This window comes from Heptranchias perlo, chromosome 29 (genome assembly GCF_035084215.1).
Source record: "Heptranchias perlo isolate sHepPer1 chromosome 29, sHepPer1.hap1, whole genome shotgun sequence".
Classification (NCBI taxonomy): domain Eukaryota; kingdom Metazoa; phylum Chordata; class Chondrichthyes; order Hexanchiformes; family Hexanchidae; genus Heptranchias; species Heptranchias perlo.
Window position 1 is genome coordinate 24,249,975 of NC_090353.1, and position 19,515 is coordinate 24,269,489.

Here is a 19,515-nt window from a genome sequence, read left to right on the forward strand (position 1 = left end):
ATTTGAATACCTCCATTAAATCTCCTCGCAATCTTCTCTGTTCCAAGGAAAACACCCCAGCTTCTCCAGTCTATCCATGTAACTAAACTCCCTCATCCCTGGAACCACTTTTCCTAAAATGCAGTGCCCAGAACTGAACGCAATACTCCAGTTGTGGCCAAATCAGTGTTTTATAAAGGTTCATCATGACTTCCATATTTTTATACTCTATGTCTCTATTTATAAAGCCCAGGATCCTGTATGCTTTTTTAAACCGCTTTATCAACCTGCCATGCCACCTTCAACGATTTGTGCACATATACCCCCCAGATCTCTGTTCCTGTACCCCTTTTAGTGTTGTGCCCTCTAGTTTATATTGCCTGTCCTCATTCTTCCTACCGAAATGTATCACTTTTCATTTTTCTGCGTAAAATTTAATCTGCCATGTGGCCACCCATGCCACCAGCCTGTCGATATCCTCTTGAAGTCTATCACTATTCCCCTCACTGTTTACTACCCTTCCAAGTTTTGTGTCATCTGCAAATTTTGAAATTGTGCCCTGTACACCCAAGCTCAAGTCATTAATATATATCAAGAAAAGCAGTGGTCCCAGCACCGACCTCTGGGGACCGCCACTGTACATCTCCCTCCAGTCTGAAAAACAACCGTACACCACTACTCTCTGTTTCCTGTCACCTAACCAATTCTGTATCCATGTTGCTAATGCCCCCTTTATTCCATGGGCTGCAATCCACATTTGGAAGTCCACATATACATCAACTGCATTGCCCTCATCTACCCTCTCTGTTACCTCATCAAAAAACTCTATCAAGTTAGTTAAATACGATTTGCCTTTAACAAATCCGTGCTGGCTTTCCTTAATCAATCCACACTCGTCCATGTGACTTAATTCTGTCCCAGATTATCATTTCTAAAAGTTTCCCCACCACTAAGGTTAAACTGACTGGCCTATAGTTGGAGTTTGAACAAGGGTGTAACATTTGCAATTCTCCAGTCCTCTGACACCACCCCCATATCTACGGATGTTTGGAAGATTATGGTCAGTACCTCCGCAATTTCCACCCTTACTTCCCTCAGCAACCTAGTATGCATCTCATCCGGACTGGGTAACTTATCTACTTTAACTACAGCTAGCCTTTCTAGTACCTCTATCAATTTTTAGTCTATCCAGTATCTCAACTAGATCTTCCTTTACTGAGACTCTGGCAGCATCTTCTTCCTTGGTAAAGATACTTGCAAAGTACTCATTTAGTACCTCGGCCATCCCCTCTGCCTCCATGAGTAGATCTCCTTTATGGTCCCGAATTGGCCCCACCCCTCATCTCACTACCCATTCACTGTTTACATGCCTGTTGAAGAATTATGGATTCACTTTTATGTTGGCCGCCAGTCTAATCTCATACTCTCTTTTTGCCCCTCTTATTTCCGTTTTCACTTCCCCTCTGAACTTTCTACATTCTGCCTGGCTCTCACTTGTTATCAACCTGACATCTATCATAAGCCCCCTTTTCCAGTTTCATCTCAACTATCTCTTTTGTCATCCAGGGAGCTCTGGCTTTAGTTGCCCTACCTTTCTGCCTCGTGGGAATGTGCCGAGACTGTACTCAAACCATCTCCTCTTTAAAGACCCACTGTTCAATTACAGTTTTGCCTGCCAATCTTTGATTCCAATTTCCCCGGGCCAGATCGGTTCTCATCCCATTGAATTTGCCCTCCTCCAATTGAGTATTTTTACTTTAGAGTGGTCCCTGCCCTTTTCCATAGCTATTCTAAACCTTATGATACTATGACCGCTGCTTCATAAATGCTCCCCCACTGACACTTGCTTCGCTTGGCCTGCCTCATTCCCTATAACCAAGTCCAGCAATGCATCCTTCCTCGTTGGGCCGGAAAAGTACTGGTCAAGGTATCCTGAACACATTTCAAAAATTCCTCTCCCTCTTTGCCCCTTATATTATTGGTTATCCCAGTCTATATTAGGATAGTTCATGTCCCCAGTTATCACTACTCTATAGTTTTAGCACCTCTTGTAATTTCCCTGCACATTTGCTCCTCTATATCCTTCCCACTAGTTGGTGGCCTATAGAATACACCCAGTAGTGCAATAGCACCTCTTATTTCTTAACTCTAACCAAATAGATTTTGTCCTTGACCCCTCCAGGTCATCCTCTCTCTCCAGTATTGCAATATTCTCCTTAAATCAATACTGCCACCCCCCCCTCCTTTCTTTCCTTCCCTATCTTTCCTGAACACCGTGTATCCAGGAATATTTAGTACCCAATCCTGCTCTTTTTTGAGCCAGGTCTCTTATCGCCACAGCATTGTGTTCCCTTGTGGCTATTTGCGCCTGCAGCTCACCAACCTTGTTTACCACGCTTCGTGCGTTCACACACATGCACTGCAAACCAGTCTCAGACTTTCTTGTACTCTCTCTCAGTCTGATCCCACCTAATACTATACTATTACTTGCTCTAGTGCTATCTTTCTCCCTCGATCCTTTGGGCCCCTTGTTTCTCCTTTCCTATGCTACATCCTGGTGCCCATCCCCTGCCAAATTAGTTTAAACCCCTCCCCTATAGCACTAGCAAATCTCCCCGTGAGGACATTGGTCCCAGCTCCGTTGAGGTGCAACCCGTCCGGCCTGTACAGGTCCCACCTTCCCCAGAACTGGTCCCAATGCCACAGGAATCTAAAGCCCTCCCTCCTGCACTCTCTCTCCAGCCACGCATTCATCTCCTGATTCTTCCTCTTTGCTGGGAGGCATCAACACAGATGATCTTATGAACTTAGCAGCAAGGAAGATAACTGGCACAAACTCACATCTCACCATTCGGTGATGCCATGCGTTTGCATTTTTTTGTCCCGTTACATACATTAGGAAGAATAAAGCAGTACATTGATAGTACCTACCATTTCACAATCCAGAGCAAATATCCCAGGGTTTTCATCTGATGGCATTGCTTTTTCAAAAGTTTTCATGAAACCAGCTAAGTTTTCTTTGCGACCATCCTGAACATGTTGCTGCAAGAAGAATACATTCTCTAATATACGTTCAACAATAATAAAGTTTTAACAAAAAGTTAGAGGGGATCAAAAATTTTACAATATATCAAAATTATGCAATATTACTACTTTTAATTTCTAGGAAAGGTAACATTTCCTGTCTCAATAAAGTGCCCCTCTGACTGCTGCCTTAGTCGCTATTGCTATTAACTGTAGTAATCATCCTTGGTTTACAATTATAACGGGCGTTGAAAAGATGGTCACAAGTTCCTATCATAATTTACTCGCATGATGACCACGTGGGATCATTGGACAACCATCGGAGATGGGAAGCCTGCCTGATTTTTTCCAATCACTAGCATCCCTATTGCTGTTCTGACATCAGCTAATTCAACACAGATTCGGGATTGGACCTGCAGCTTCTTGTTCTGGCTGGCTTAGTTTTGCAACAGGTAGTGCATTTAGATACTGCACTGTCAGGGGAGCTATGCAATGCCACTCAGTCATTTTATTACACATTATATATTATTTCATTCAAATTTGGAATCCTGCAAGATGGAACAAGAGTACTTCATCATAAGTATGATATTCACATCACCTTTATTCTGTGCTAATAAAAAAGTTGGCCGAATACAAAACAGGCTTCCCAGATTTTTAACTAACATTAGTAAATGGAGGAAAATATACCCCTATATCACTGGAAACAAAATTCTTAAATTGATTTCCAAGTTCAGGATACTACAGACAAATTTTGATAAATACAAATTCAGCCAAAAAAAACACACCAGCATATGCAAGTTTCAGGCTTTTACAATCACTGATGTTATTTGTACTAAGCACATCAGTTTAAGCATTCTCCGTTCAATTAATATTACACATTTTTACTACTGTCTGAGCTGAAGGATGTATAGTTTCACCACTAGTTTAAAAAAAAGTCAAAGAATACTGTAATCAAATTCATGCTAAACCAGCACTGCACAAATTATTCAGGTTTTGCATATATTGTACACTGTGTGGGGAGGAGAGTAGCTTACATCATAAACATTGTATCTATGAAACACTAAGGTTGCCAAACCGCAGTGTGCGCAGGAGGGGAAGGGGGCAACTTTGTAAAGTTAGGGAGCAATGAGACTCCATCCTGGCTCTCCGCTCAGGTGGGTTTCCCCGATCACAGCTCCACTGCTGAAGCTATGCTCCACACAGAAGCCCAGCGCTCCCCTCCCGCAAAGGACGACAGAGAAGATCGGAGGGACAGCTGTAACCACTCCAGTTCTCACATCGATCCCGGGGGGCTGAGAGCAGTTCGCTCACCTATCTACCCTCTCTGCTGCAGCTTATAAAAGCTTGTTTACTTGTTCAGAAAGTAATCAAAAGGCTGTTGGGATATTGTGTTTTATCACAAGTAGTTCCAAATATAAAAGCAGTGAAGTACTGCTGTAGTGATACAGATCACTGGTCAGACTTCATTTGGAGCACTATGTTCAATTTTGAGCTCATCACCTTAGGAAAGGTACAATGTCCTGTGTTTTAAGGTGTAAAATACACTAAGTAAAAAGGGCTTGGTACAATGAAGGCTGTCCGTAGTCCATAATTTGCGAGTGTCCATTGTTAGAGTGCCTCTTGTTTCTTTTATAATGTGAAATATTTGGGACTGTCATTAAGTGTCCGTATTTTACGGTTGTACGTCATTTGAACATCCGTAAGACTAGGTTTCACTGTATATACAAAGTACACCACTGTGGTACAGTTCTGAGGCAATGCTGCATTGTTCAGGTGCTGTCTTTTGGATGACATTTTAAAATCAAAGTCTCCCTGGTCTACCACTGGTGTACTTTGTATATACAGTGAAACCTAGTCTTACGGATGTTCAAATGACGTACAGCCGTAAAATACGGACACTTCATTACAGTCCCAAATATTTCACATTATAAAAGAAACAAGAGGCACTCTAACAATGGACACTCGCAAATTATGGACTACGGACAGCCTTCATTGTACCAAGCCCTTTTTACTTAGTGTATTTTACACCTTAAAACACAGGACAGTGTACTTTTCTTAAGGTGATTAGCTCAAAATTGAACATAGTGCTCCAAATGAAGTCTGACCAGTGATCTGTATCACTACAGCAGTACTTCACTGCTTTTATATTTGGAACTACTTGTGATAAAACACAATATCCCAACAGCCTTTTGATGAGCAGCCATTCTGTTCCTTCAGGTGGGATCCCATAACACTATTTGAAGAGAAACAGGGAGCTCTCCTAAGTTTCGGCTAACCTCTCCCTCAACCAACACCACCAAAAACAGATTAACTACTCATTCATCTCGTTTCTGTTTGTGGGATCTTTGTGTAAATTGACTGCTGCATTTACCTACACAACAGTGACTATACTTCAAAATAATTCATGGGATGTGATGCATTTTGGGATGTCAGAGGATGCCTTGAGATACTATATAAACGATAGTTCTTTTTTTCCCTTTACAGTGACATAGGAACATAGGAACAAGAGTAGGCCATTCAGCCCCTCGTGCCTGCTCCGCCATTTGATAAGATCATGGCTGATCTGTGATCTAACTCCATATACCTGCCTTTGGCCCATATCCTTTAATACCTTTGATTGCGAAAAAGCTATCTATCTCAGATTTAAATTTAGCAATTGAGCTAGTATCAATTGCCGTTTGCGGAAGAGTTCCAAACTTCTACAACCCTTTGTGTGTAGAAATGTTTTCTAATCTCACTCCTGAAAGGTCTGGCTCTAATTTTTAGACTGTGCCCCCTACTCCTAGAATCCCCAACCAGCGGAAATAGTTTCTCTCTATCCACCCCATCTGTTCCCCTTAATATCTTATAAACTTCGATCAGATCACCCCTTGACCTTTGAAACTCTAGAGAATACAACCCCAATTTGTGTAATTGAAGTCCGGGTATCATTCTAGTAAACCTACGCTGCACTCCCTCCAAGGCCACTATGTCCTTCCAAAGGTGCGGTGCCCAGAACTGCTCACAGTACTCCAGGTGCGGTCTAACCAGGGTTTTGTATAGCTGCAGCATAACTTCTGCCCCCTTGTACTCTAGATCTCTAGATATAAAGGCCAGCATTCCATTTGGCTTCTTGATTATAATGGAGTTTGATATTTGCATACAGAAAAGAGTAATACACATGTATGTGTGTGACTTCAACAATTTTGCTAATGTCCCCACTTTCTGTGCACTAGCTGCAGATTACCTAATCAAAGTATGGGAGAAGCAATCTACACAGTCTAATTGAGAACCAGATACCAGTGACCTCTCCATTCCTGTACAAAGAAATAGTCAACTTTAGTAAACAGTATTACGCTGGGGTGCTTATATACCCATTTTATTGCTGCCAGTCTTTAAATTAGGTAGTATGAACATTCTGATTTGCAATTAATTTACACATCACTACAGAGGGGGGTAGGAGTATTTCTCAACAACATTTTCTTTGTTCCTAATAGCTAATGAAGTATCTGTCGCCCTTAATTATCTGTTCTTACCTTTGCTGTCTGACACCCTGCAGATCCCACTGCTCCTGCACAGCAGCTGTACTGTGTTTCCCAACCACCAGGTACTGCAGCATAAAGATTATAAATTATTCTTATATGATTTTAAAAGGAATAAGAAAATCTAGAATTTCATTTGGATTCAGTACTGTCAGAAGTAGAATGTTCATACAGTACCGATTTGCTGAACTGTGGGTTTTTTTGTAACAAAGAAATTCATAACACAAACTATAAAAGTAGGGAAATAAACTATACAAGTCAAAAATTTCAAGTATCATACATGCTTTAGCCATTCAGTAGCCTCAGGGATCAGCATTGAGAGTCTGGAAAGTCTTTCTAGTGAACCACCATGAAATGAGCAGCCATTCAGTAGTTGTGCAATGTCCTCAATTGCACCACGGTTACACAGAGGTAGTTGAGTCCCCAGTTGTGGTCATTTGCCACACACCTTACTAGCCAATTTCTAGAACAATTGAGCGTGCACCAGAGATGGTGTGGCAGCTCGAAGCCAGGCAGTGTCTCATCAGGCTGAGTGATAAGGAAGGAGTTTCTTAGACGAAGGAGCTCGTTCCCATTCTGTTCGCCATTATGATGCTGCAACTACTGTGGAGATGAGTGGTAGAATAATCCAGATTGGTCGTCTGCTCACGAGTTAGTGACGAGGACCCTCCCATACATCCTTTGAAAGGTGGCAGTTGTGGCATTCCTGGATTTTCTCAAGGAGGTTCTTTGCTGCAATATGATGCCTGATGTTAGCAGGCTATATATTGAGGGGACTGGCAGCTACTTGGTGTTTGTTGGTCTCAATCCCTGTTAATATTCTCATTCTTTAATAGTAACATCAACTAGTTTTGTATGGAAAGAGTTTAACCACACATGATTGCAATATTCTCAACTGTGTAGCAGAGAGCTAGCACCGAGCTGCTTGCGCAGTCTAAGTTGAGGCTCCAAGCTTAATTAGGAAGCTATTTCTGCTCATGATCATCTATATTGGCGAGGTGGTCCTTGTAGGCAAGTCTACGATCTACAGTTACTCCAAGATATACTAGCTTTCGGACATTTGCCAGCCATTTTCCATCCAAGCAGACCAAATCTGGACAACCCAGATTCCAATTACAGTAGTACTGGAGCAGTTTTATAATGTACAATATTAAAAAGTATTTTAAGAATGTTGGCAATAATTTCAGGTTGTGATTACGTGCACATTTTTATGGAAATTGTAAATGAGTGGCTATTATTATCATTTGTTTAGCTATGTACTGAATTTTATGGCTTACTTTTTTCAAAAAAAATCCAGGATTCACAGGAGGAATGATAAAGAAATTTTCCATGTTGCAGTTAGGCAAGGATCAGGGGTATGGGAACATTGGAAAGGATGGGGCAGGGGTTCCAGGATCTGGGAATGGTGCATTAGGGGTGTGAAAATGGTAGGAGGGGTTGCTGGAGTTTGGTGTGGTGTGGTTGGAGGATGGCATAAAAGTGTGGGAGCATTAAGGAGGGGAACTGCCATGTGTGGGAGTACCGGTATGGGTACCAAAGGGGGGCAAGAGGGAGGGGGATGAGGGGTGGTGAGCCTTACAGGATGCCAGTGGGAAAACCTCTATTGCCACATTCCCAACCATGACCCAGGAACCAGCTTTAAGTTCTTTATTCGCTTACTGCGCTTTTACTATCTTAGTAAAAGGTGCAGTAACAATTTCAAGAAGTTGAAGCTGGTTCCTGGGTCATGGTTGGGAATGTGGCAATAGGATTTTTCTCAGAAGAGGGGACAGCAGTGGGGAGCTGAAGGGGTAGATGGATGGGTATTTGGTGCAGGTTGGCAGGGGGGGGGGGGGGGGGGGGGGAGGGTAAAGGAGAATGAGGGCTCCAGTCAATTAGAGATTAATTACTGTTGTTGGAAGTTGCTCCACACAGCCAACTACTTGGCTCCCCTCGATGTTATCCAGGTTATCTCAAGAGTAGATATATACACATGCATATGGACATCTGTTTTGGTACGGTTAATGATAAGTTTGGCAATATCTAAGAACAGTTTGGAGAAACATGTTCACTCCAATGTGCTCAATTACGAAGATGATTCTTGAACTGGTGAGAGCAAAAAATCTATTCAAATATTCACTAATGTTCCATAAAACTATGCCAATTCTCATCTCCTCAATTTAAGTATTTATATCGAACTCACCTCGATGTCGGCGCAACCGTCCCCAGTGGTAGTTGCATTCTTCTTTGCGGATACAATTCCCACTAACGGAAACACTGTACTCAGCTCCACAACGACAGCAGATCCTTATTAAAGCTAATCATAAAAACACAAACCTGAAATATCTGAGCATTGTTAGACAGTCTAATTTAGCTACATGGGAATTTCTAGTAATTGCCACCACACATCCTTTAAGCTTCCCAATTTGTTATTTTAGCTCATTTTTTCTCCCCTTCTGAAGGCATGCTGTGAGATGGTTCCATGAGTTCCAACAACCCTGCAGCACATCCCCCAAGTGGCCATTCTTCACACATGAGCCTAGACAAGGAGATCAGTGCGGTATTTAATTAAGCAAGGCATCATAACAGAGCCCAATCGAATCACCCAACATCCAAACACTTGCACCTTCCAACAGAGGTCACTGAATAGCAATTATGATCAGGAACTTTGGGTAACTTTTCTACTCCATAGTCCAAGGGCACTAAGGCTATTTATCGTGCCCCAACTAGTACCCAGATTGAGATCAGCTGATTCAGCGCACACCAGATTGTGAAGAAAGGAGAGCTTAGTTATACTTAAACAAGAACATTTCTGTTTGCATAAACTATATATAATACACACGACCATTAAGTATCACACTTTACTGATAATACCGCTATTGTTAGAGAACAGCATGTGCTCCGATTCACCCCAAGCAATGCCACAAGAGATCTGCTAGTTTATGTTTATTTATTTACTAATAACGTGGCTGTTTTTGAATGAACCAGAGTTGAGTGATAGCAGTCTTTCCCTGCTAGCTAGAAAATAGAAGCCCAATGCCAAGATGTCTACTACGTGCAGGCAAGGGTCTTTGATCTGCAGATTAGCCAGAATGCTGGAGTTGTGTCTTGGGGATAATCAGATTAAACATTGCCAAAACATTAGAGGCTGGGGCAAGTTCTAAATGCTAACTTTCCATATTATTCTATGTGTCTTTCAAATGGTTTGATTGATAATTCTCTATCCAGAGAACTTTGAGAGAAAAAAATTATGGAAGCTGTACTCCATTTGCAGAGGCAGGAATATTATCTCACCTCTGTACAAGCATCGCACCAGGATGTGTGCAAAGGTTGGTGCCCTCCAATGTCTTGCAGATTATTGGACTATGTTGGAAATGTTCTGAAGGAGATATTTAAATTCTTGTGGATTAGTCTTCATTTTAGAAAAAGTGCCTGTGTTGTGTTTTTGCTTCTATGTATTACAGCACATAAATAAATTTCACCATTAGATTTAGCCTGAATTCAACAGTTTCAGACAGAGTGGTACTTGCTGCCTGTCGAGCAGACGGAAGAACATGGTGGGCATCTCACACAGGCTGTATATACCTTGGTAAAAGTGTAACTGTTAGTCTTGTGGCATGCTATGGCTTGTTCACATTACACAAGTTTCAATTCATAGGAAATGCAGGTCTACTAAAGGAATGTCCTATTTGACAGGAAGTAAAGTACAAGGAGATAGAATAGATGTGTGTTTCATTTAGTTTAAACTCCACTGTTATAGTGCAGCAATCCAGACTACTCAATCACACATTATAACCATTAGTTGATGATTGGAATGAATCCTATCCTTATTGGGGATTTCTTTTTTGTTTGATACTTGCAGAAGCCAATCACCAAATTTCAAGTGTCTCCCAACAAAACTATTGAGTAATCTATAAAGGTAGTTTCCATTTGCTTTATATGGTGTGCTCCTTCCCCCTCCCCCCAATAGGGACACGGCACACTTTCTCAGCCCAGATAATTTAGGTGCAAGTTGGCAAAAGCTAAGGATTAGGAACCTCTAAGTTTACATTGGTGAATTGCTGGACTGTAGCCAAATAAAACCACGCCACTTGGTAGCACACAACACTGGTAAGCTTTCTGCTGTTTTTCCAACTAGAACCACCATCTTTAAGAGCATTGGCTTTTTGGATTTTATAGAATACAATGGGAAGAAACCATAAACTAGTGACAGGTCGACCCCTCCAGTTCCAGGAATGAAGCAGGCTGGCTGGTCAATTATCAACATCTGGATACTGTGGATCTGTCTGGATTAAGTATCAGATTATCAAGTCTGCCACAGAGGAGCAACCTATCACCAGGCATGTCATTTTAGAGCAAATTCAACCCCAAATTCTCCTTTCCCTGAAGAATAGTCACTACTTGTCATTAAAGAACTGATAATTGCTTACTTCAGCTATAGCTAGGCTCTACCAAAATAGCATAACTCACCATTAAATGCAAGTCTACTGCCACCTCCCCCCCACCCCAGCACAGTATGGACAATCACCATACCCAACTTCCACCAGCTGAAAGTGCAGAACTTCAGTAGCAATTGCTTGCTACTCTGCAACCCAATCATGATTTGTAGAGTATGGATATATGAGCACCTCCAGATAATACCTTCTATCATCTGTCATCACAAACCGAAGTTTAAACTGTTTTGTCTGCCTTCAACAGTGAACAACTTACAACATGTCAACCACCTTGATGGTTCTCAATGTCATCACCTTCTATTTAATCCAAGTTCTCATGTAAAGGGCTTTGGCAAAGAGGTTAGCCGGCCATGAGGCCACATACCTCCCTTCAGAGTGTTGAACAATTGGTTGGAGATAGTCAACTATTATACAGTGTTGTTACAAATCCACTAGATAGGTTGGTTGTGGATCTTGCCATGGCTGAAGGAAGCCTTTTAGCTGCATGCCCAGAAATTTCAAACCATGAGAGAGAACTGGTTGTACACATTTTCTATATAACCCAAAAAAAGCTTAACCTCATTGGGACTTTTGGGGATAGTGAGGTGAGAAAGACCTAAACGCCCCTATTTGGGATAAATATTTTTCTGTTCAGTGACGATTTATTAAATTTCTTTTCAATAAAAATTCAAGTATTGAAGAACTGTCACTCCATTAAAGAACAGACTCTCATTAATTGTACTTTACGCCCTCACTAGTGCAACAGATTATGCTCCAGGTCACTGCACTTTGGAATAGCAGAACAAGATTCAAGCCTGCAATTCTTTACATAGGGGGAAGACATCAAGTAAAAGCACCTTTAGAATGTCTTCAACTCCATGCTGGGAGAATGGCTTCAATTCTTTTGGCTCTGCGTAAAGTATATATGGGAAAAGCAAGTCAAGTCAATACAATTGATTAACAACACATGTATGTACCTGGATTTAAAAAAGGGGATCCCATCTCCAAGCATTGGCCTTCCTTGAAATTACTTAGGCTAAGAATAATTAACATGCACAACCAGGTTACTAACCAACATTATGAATTTAGGATAGCCCACTCACAAACAGCACTTGTCAAACACCACAGATAACTATCAGCATGCATTTGTGCATGCACTATGGAACTTGCTGTCCCTTGTTCAAGTACTCCTGTCTCCTAGATTAAAATAAGGACTCAAATTTGAGTAATCAAATAGTTTAATAGATATAAGAATCCAACCCTTTTGATGTAATAGTTTATGGTTTTCACCTAGCCACAAATGTGAAGGAAAGATGCCACTCCACGTGTAGCAATGCCTAAGTAATTCCAGGAAAGACCAACAGGTAGGGATCGGATGGTACTCCCTTTCCAAGAATTGTTTGTCAATTTTGGCAAGATCTACGAAGAAAGCTGTTCAAAGGAACTCGACTGACTCATTTGTCTGATATTTTCTTGAATTAGTTCAAACCTGCTGCTATAGTATTTGAATTAAATTCAACAATTTTCTGTTACAGCTTGTTTCTCTAAACCTGTTAGGTAGTTTAATCTGTAGTGAAAGTATCTGACATGAAATGATGTGGGCACAAAGCATTAATCCTATGTATAATTCAGAGACAGTTGTCATCCAGGGCAGGGTACCCTATATTTCTTTGTGCACAAGGTCATGCTGCAGTCAACATAAACAATAGGCTTACCTATGGGAGCCAGTCTATTATTTGTCTTTGAATTGTAATTATCATTCCTTATTTGCAAGTCCATACCATGAGGGTTGGCAGCATACTGACCAATAGGGGAGCATCAACACCAGAATCTCCTACGGTTAAGTAGCCCATATTCTCTGGGTGGACACAAAATAACCATTTGAGGAAGATGGGATACTGGTACAAATCATTACCTTCAGGGAAGGGAAGTGATCTCATCTGGTGCACCCAAGATAACACACATCTACAATAGGTAACACAATATTTCATGCTTCTTCACAATGTTTCCTTCAAATCAGACACTGAGTTGATTTGCCAACTGTTTGCCAGTACTTCCCACATCTCAGTCAGGGAAGCAGTTGCAAGCCACTGCCACATCACCTGGACCTTGAGTTATCAAATTTAGGACAAGCAGAAGTAATGGTGGCAGCCCACTGTATAGGATTTTACACACAAGGAAATTAGATGTATTTTCAATATTAATAAGTCTGGTTTCTTTACATCTTAAGCTACAGCCTAGAACATTAATTTAAAATGTCTGATCTCCTGTCACTTTCTTCCAAATGGGTGATGACATCAATGTTCTGTAATTGGCTATAAAATGCAGTCTTACAACTGATAGTCTTTAACTGAGCTTTCACAAACAAGGGATCCAGTAGGACAAGTTATTTTACAAATCCACAAAGATTTGTTGCAGTTAAAAACATTGTTGTGAACTGCTCTCCAGGTGCAATAAATCTGAAACAGAAATAAACTAATTTTCTGTGTGTTTAGCCGTATTGTAAATAATTTACTCATCCATCAAGACTATTATAGATAGATAATGCAGTCCCTTGTTTTTAGGAAATATGGGTGAAACTCGATGCTTGTTGGTTACAAATGGCATTCTGCAAGTATATGTCTCAAATGGTTGATTCTAAAATGAAACCATAGAGGAATTTGGAATTTATATTTGCTCAGAGCATGCAAGATTCATTTCTAATCCAAGGATAAAGAATTATGTTTAAAAAAATCTTTGAAAGAACCATTTACTTTTCAATATCTATTAAAAAGCTTACATCTGTACACAATGCCTGTTTATAAAACCTTACTTTGTCAACTTTTTTGATTATAAATTCCCATATCCATATTTATAATGGAAACAGAAAATGCTGGAGAAGCTCAGCAAGTGAGGCAGCATCTGTGGAGAAAGAAACAGAGTTAACCCTTCAGGTCAATGACCTTTCGTCAGAACTGGGAGATATTAAAGTTTTTAGCTTTAACATCTTCCAGTTCTGACGAAAGGTCTTCGACCTGAAACGTTAACTCTGTTTCTTTCTCCACAGATGCTGCCTCACTTGCTGAGTTTCTCCAGCACTTTGTTATTATTTCAGATTTTCAGCATCTGCAGTATTTTGCTTTTGATTTTTTTTATAATGGAAACAATCTAAGCTGCAATTACACTGTCCCACCAATGATGGCGCTGCAACACCTCAGTTATGCATCTCGCAGCTCCTCAGCCTGTAGTGCAGAGAAGCTCCAATACTCCAACCAACTCTACTTCTTTCCAAACTGCAATAAGTTTTGCTATTTAACTTTAAATATATAAAATCAAAGTATTACATTAAGATAAGGATCGAATTTATGACTTAAATGGGGACTTAATTACATAAATGCACCATGGTACAATTATACCCTTCCCTCTAACTTCACCTAAAAACTACACTGCGCTGCTTGACTCCCCGTATGCAATGCCATGGATAAAAGAATTAAATTATAAAGCAAGATTATTCAAATGTATCAATGCTTTAACTGAGAAGGCTAGTTTTATGCCCTTCCTGGGTAACTACTTTGAGTGGACAAGTGGCAGGCAAAATCTGCATATCTAGAACTGGCAATCACTTGCAGAATTCTTAGAAGTGCAATTAATCTTACAGCATTGTATTAAGCCTAAAAGAGTTCATCTAGTCCATTTGCTATCAGGAATCAAGTCCAAGTGTTCAATCAAGTCAGATGGCTCAGCTGGTTCAGGCAGCAAGCAGCTAAATTAGCCAATCTCAGCTGTGGCAGAATCTCAGAAGTAGAGGCATTATAAATTGGCCTAAATTAGAGTGGAGAAAATCAGCCTGGGAATTTTATCTCCTAATCACTATCCAACAACCCATGCTGAAAAGGAGTGTGTGGATGTCTGGTGACAATAGGCTCAGTTGTGATATCTCCCCAGTTAAGTAGACTATCAAGATTCAGGCCTGGAGTTCCCACATGTTTTCTGCCTAGATATGAGTGCAATCTGGTAGGAATCGACTGAAATAATGCAAAATATTGAGGAATTTAAAACGTTAGTGAGTTATACCCATAACCACTTACACTCAAGTTTGGTTCAAAAGTCAATCTGTCTGAAGCAATCCCCGCCCACAAAACTGGGCCCTCGCCCCTAGGTCAGCATGACGAGTTTCCAACTATTGCGCCCGTTCGGGGGTGTTCATCACATTGCGCCCAGAATTTCAGGTACATTAATCCATCGTTAATGAGCTGCAGTGGCCAGCAGTCAATTGAAGTCTCACTCAGGTCTGTCTCTCATACTGATGCTACAATTACTTTAAATAAATTCAATTTCAGTGAATTGATCTGCCCTTGGATACATAAGACCTGTGACCAGTCAATTGAAACCGTTGATTGGCCTGGTTCTTGAGCTGCAGAAAATACTTGGATACATTTTCAGTTTAAATTAGTTTAATTCAGTAACCTTGAGGCCCCATTGCCCATGTTCCAGTCAATAATCAATTACATTCGATTAGGCTGCTCGATTGCAATGATTCATGGGAGATTTTACGTTCTGGCTTATGCAAATGAGTTTGCGCAGAAATTTGGGCATAATTGCACCTCGGCAAAATTGGCGCAGTGTCCAGCGCATTCTGGGTGAATTTTCTAGATGGCGCTCCAAGCAGAAACCCCAGCCTCACTGTCTAGACCAGGGATGTCCAAACTGTAGCTCATGAGTCACAAGTAGCCCAGAAGCCCCGTCAATCCAGTTCAAAGCCCAAGCAACTCAGCTCTATTTACATATTTCTTAATTGCTGAGTTTGCCCAGTTTGAATTTTTGGGTCTGGGTGTTTGGAAAGGGCTGTTTTCAGCACATTGCCTCATTGGTAGATAAGTTTTCTCAGAGCACCTAGATCTGTTAATATCAGCAACTTGAGAGACAAGCAACTTATCCAGAGGATTTAAACTTTACATATAGCCCAGGGGCCTTCAAGCAGCCCAGTGAGAGAAAAGGCTAGGTTTAGGCTCGCACACAAAGAATTGTCACTTGAGCGAGGCCTTGGACAGTAATAGGCAACTGTTGTTACTTAAACAATGACATTCTGCAGGTATGACAAGTTTGGAAAGTTTGATTGTAAAAAGCTGCTCTGGCAACGAGTCACCTTCAGGGAACGTGGAGAAAGAGGGAATATTGGCAGAAAAAGAAATCAAGTCTAAGGTTTTAGTCAATGCAGTGATACAGAGTATTATTTCAGGCAATTCAAAATTAGCTAAAATAGTTTAAAATTGCCAGTGAGTTTTACAATAAAGGGTGAAAACTATAGGTTGCAAGATATGCAAGGGAAATCATTTATTTGGGCTATGGAAAATTTGCTGTGTTTTCTAAATTCTAGTTCTTCAGTTTTTCACTTGGCCATTGACAACAGAAGTGATTTTACTACTCAGGTTTGGTTGCTTTAGTTATTACGAACACTTCAATTTTCACAGTAGAAAATTTAAAGGTGACTGAAAGAAGGAATATAAATCCATTGGACCATTTTACAGTTTTTTAAAAAAAAATTGTACCAGTGGTATGCATTTACTTACGGTCAGTGTTAGTCTTTTTCGCATCCTGATTGAAAAGCACTGCAACACCAGACTTCTCTGGATGAGGCCTTGGGTAGCAATTTTCTTGCAATTGTTCTTCAGTTAAAACATATTCTTTCAGCTTCCTGTATAGCACAGCACCTGCAATGAAATAAACTTGTATCGTATTTGGGACTGGTTGCATAGTTAATCATTTCATTTTTCAGATACGGATTTGAATTTAGCCCAGATTGGTTGGCAAAAATCTACAACCCCCTGCAATGGTAATGAAGTCAGTTTCCACAGCCTGGAGCCTCTTTCTGGTTGGAAAACTGATCATAACTGATCATACAGCACAAAACTGATCATAATTCTCTAATACATTGACAGTTTCATTCAAAGTTAAAATGGAAATGCTACACTGATGCAAAGGAGGGAGCTCTTCTAAGGTTTTGGTTCAGGCACATTATTGGGGCAAATGCAGTGGGAGATTTATTCTGCATCATATCAATCCTACATCTGAATTTGAAGGTCTTGATATTAAAGTGGGTAAGTGTAAAAGCAGCCTAGCCCTGATTTTCGCCACACTAACTTCACCAAATATATAGATCCAATATATTTTTGTTTAAATACCATGTGGTAAATTTTACACTGTTCTGCTAATGGTGCATAAAATTTGTTCCTTTTTTTGAGTCGCAGGGGGCACTTTGAGGCTGCGCTATATGTAAGCCTAATTTATCTAGGGAAATTATTACAAAGATCCCACTAAGAATCTCACGATCTTGGCTGCAGGTCCGCTCAGAGCTTACCCGTACAAAATGGGCACATGGGGAGTCCTGGGACCTGGGCTGCTCAAATAGGCTTCTTACAAGAAGGGAGATAGTTTCAGCTGGTGTTTGCAATTACATTTTACTCCATGCATTAGTTGATTTTGTTGGATTATTATATTCTTGGGGATTTTTCCTAATACTTTCCTTAATTATTCTTGTGCTGCTGATATTTAAATTTCAACAAAGTGGAAAAGATGGGCGTTTTTAAAGGGTTTCAAACGTACTAATAATGATGAAAAAGAGTTCCTGAAAGAGCCAACAAAGGCAGGTGCAATGATACCTGAAGTATTCGGTTTGGACTCTTCACTGCCTCGAGACTGCTATCTATAGACAACTTCCACATGTATCTTGATATGTTGTAGGAGAACCCAAAATGTAACATGTCTTTTCTCTTATAGATGCTGACTAACTTGCTGTTTTTATTTCAGTTTTCCAATATTTGCAAAGTTTTTTATTTTCATATCAGAGACCACCATGCTTTGCCACCTCCACTTCAAAAGACAGACTATCATAAGATGACCTGTAGACATCTGGAACAGGGACTATGAAGGTTACCACAGCATGAAGCTTTCGTGCTACCCGACACCAAAATTGCCATAGGGTCATCTGCTATTCAAATAGTTTGCAGTGCAGACATGCAACAAGCAAGTGACAAACACTGCTGGCAGTAGACAATACGGTCATCACTCTCCCCATGGAAGAGACATTAGCTGGACAGGACGCAGAGCTTTCACCAGGTAGTCGGGTTCCCTACAGTACGAGGTGTTGCATATGGCACCTATGTAGGCACCATGGCTCCTCATATGAACCCCATGGTCTAAATGAATATAAAGTACTTATATTCAATTAATATTCAAGTGGTATCTGACCACAGCATCATTATACACGTCAATGCCCATTATCTAGGATGATGTGGAGATGCCGGTGATGGACTGGGGTTGACAATTGTAAACAATTTTACAACACCAAGTTCTAGTCCAACAATTTTATTTGAAATTCACAAGCTTTCGGAGGCTTCCTCCTTCCTCTCTCTCTCTCTTTTTTTTCTTTGGTTGTTTGTATATTCGGTGGCCCTGTAGGTAACACCTCTCTGTCTGCACACTGTGATTGCCTTGGCAATGGGCAGTTGGAAAGACTATCTGTAATCACCAGGTATTGTTCTGTGATTTATAAATGCGAAGGGTTCGAGGATTTCATTTCCACATTCACCTGAGGAAGGAGGAAGCCTCCGAAAGCTTGTGAATTTCAAATAAAATTGTTGGACTATAACTTGGTGTTGTAAAATTGTTTACCATTATCTAGGAAGCAGACATGATGTCTGCATGGTGCCCATATTTTTGGAAAGACAAAAAACACGGGGATATTTCTCTTCAGAAACTAGAGCTAAGCTCTGTATCCATAGCTGCTGGCCCCACTGACAAATTCCCTAACAGTAGAGGAGCACCTCAGGCTGGAAGTGCGAGCACCTTTTCGTTGTTCCACGGCCATGTCCATCTAAAAAAAATGTGCACCATCCAGCTTTGGCATAATGAAAGTGTGTACAAAAAAAGTGTACTAGTTTTGTACTTTGCTAGAAACGGTACCTTTCCAACTTAGGTTTGTGCCATGCTTGATGAGTCCCGCAAGAAATGTGTGCAATAGTGAAGGGGATGCTACCCTTTGCCTTCCTCTTGATACCAGCCATTTGCAGCTCCAAAACATATATAACTATCACGTTGCCCACAGATTCCTACTTAGAAGCTTGATTAACAGATAAAAATCAATATGAATCTGGCAGGCGCAAAATGTTCCTCCTTCACATTTAGATGTATAAACCACAGACTAACCAAAGTGTTTAGATTGAAGATCACAAACAGAAACTTTCACTTACCCTTCAGTTCAACATTTTGCTGCTTTCCAGATCTATTTAGAGTGAAACTTGTCTTCATGGCCAACTTTCCCCCAAGCAATGCTTCATGTGACTGCGCTTTCTTGTTTGTAGATACAATAGCAGTCTCTGAGAGTGAATACACATAGTCAGTAGTTGAAATGGGATTAACCATAACCCTTTCAGAGTACTCCTAACAGCCTATAATGAGCAGAATTCCAAGAGGAAGAACTATACCCAGAGCCCTTAATGCACTACAACTCCACGGCTGAGGAATTTTGCCTCTACCATTTTTTCTCTGGTTTTCTTTCTTCGAACAGTTTTCTCTATTGTAACTGTATCAGAACCAATGCT

At 40.7% G+C, this 19,515-nt stretch overlaps 1 protein-coding gene across 1 annotated transcript in view; it reads right to left on the minus strand.

Annotated features, from left to right (window-relative positions):
- Positions 1-19,515, minus strand: part of rexo1 (REX1, RNA exonuclease 1 homolog) — an 81,246-nt gene that overhangs the window by 14,823 nt on the left and 46,908 nt on the right. The window contains exons 8-12 of the mRNA XM_067968313.1: positions 19,165-19,290; positions 16,486-16,626; positions 8,707-8,820; positions 6,519-6,592; positions 2,911-3,021 (exon numbers count right to left, since the gene is read on the minus strand). Coding sequence (XP_067824414.1) covers positions 2,911-3,021; positions 6,519-6,592; positions 8,707-8,820; positions 16,486-16,626; positions 19,165-19,290 — 566 coding nt within the window. The remainder of the gene's footprint in view (positions 1-2,910; positions 3,022-6,518; positions 6,593-8,706; positions 8,821-16,485; positions 16,627-19,164; positions 19,291-19,515) is intronic.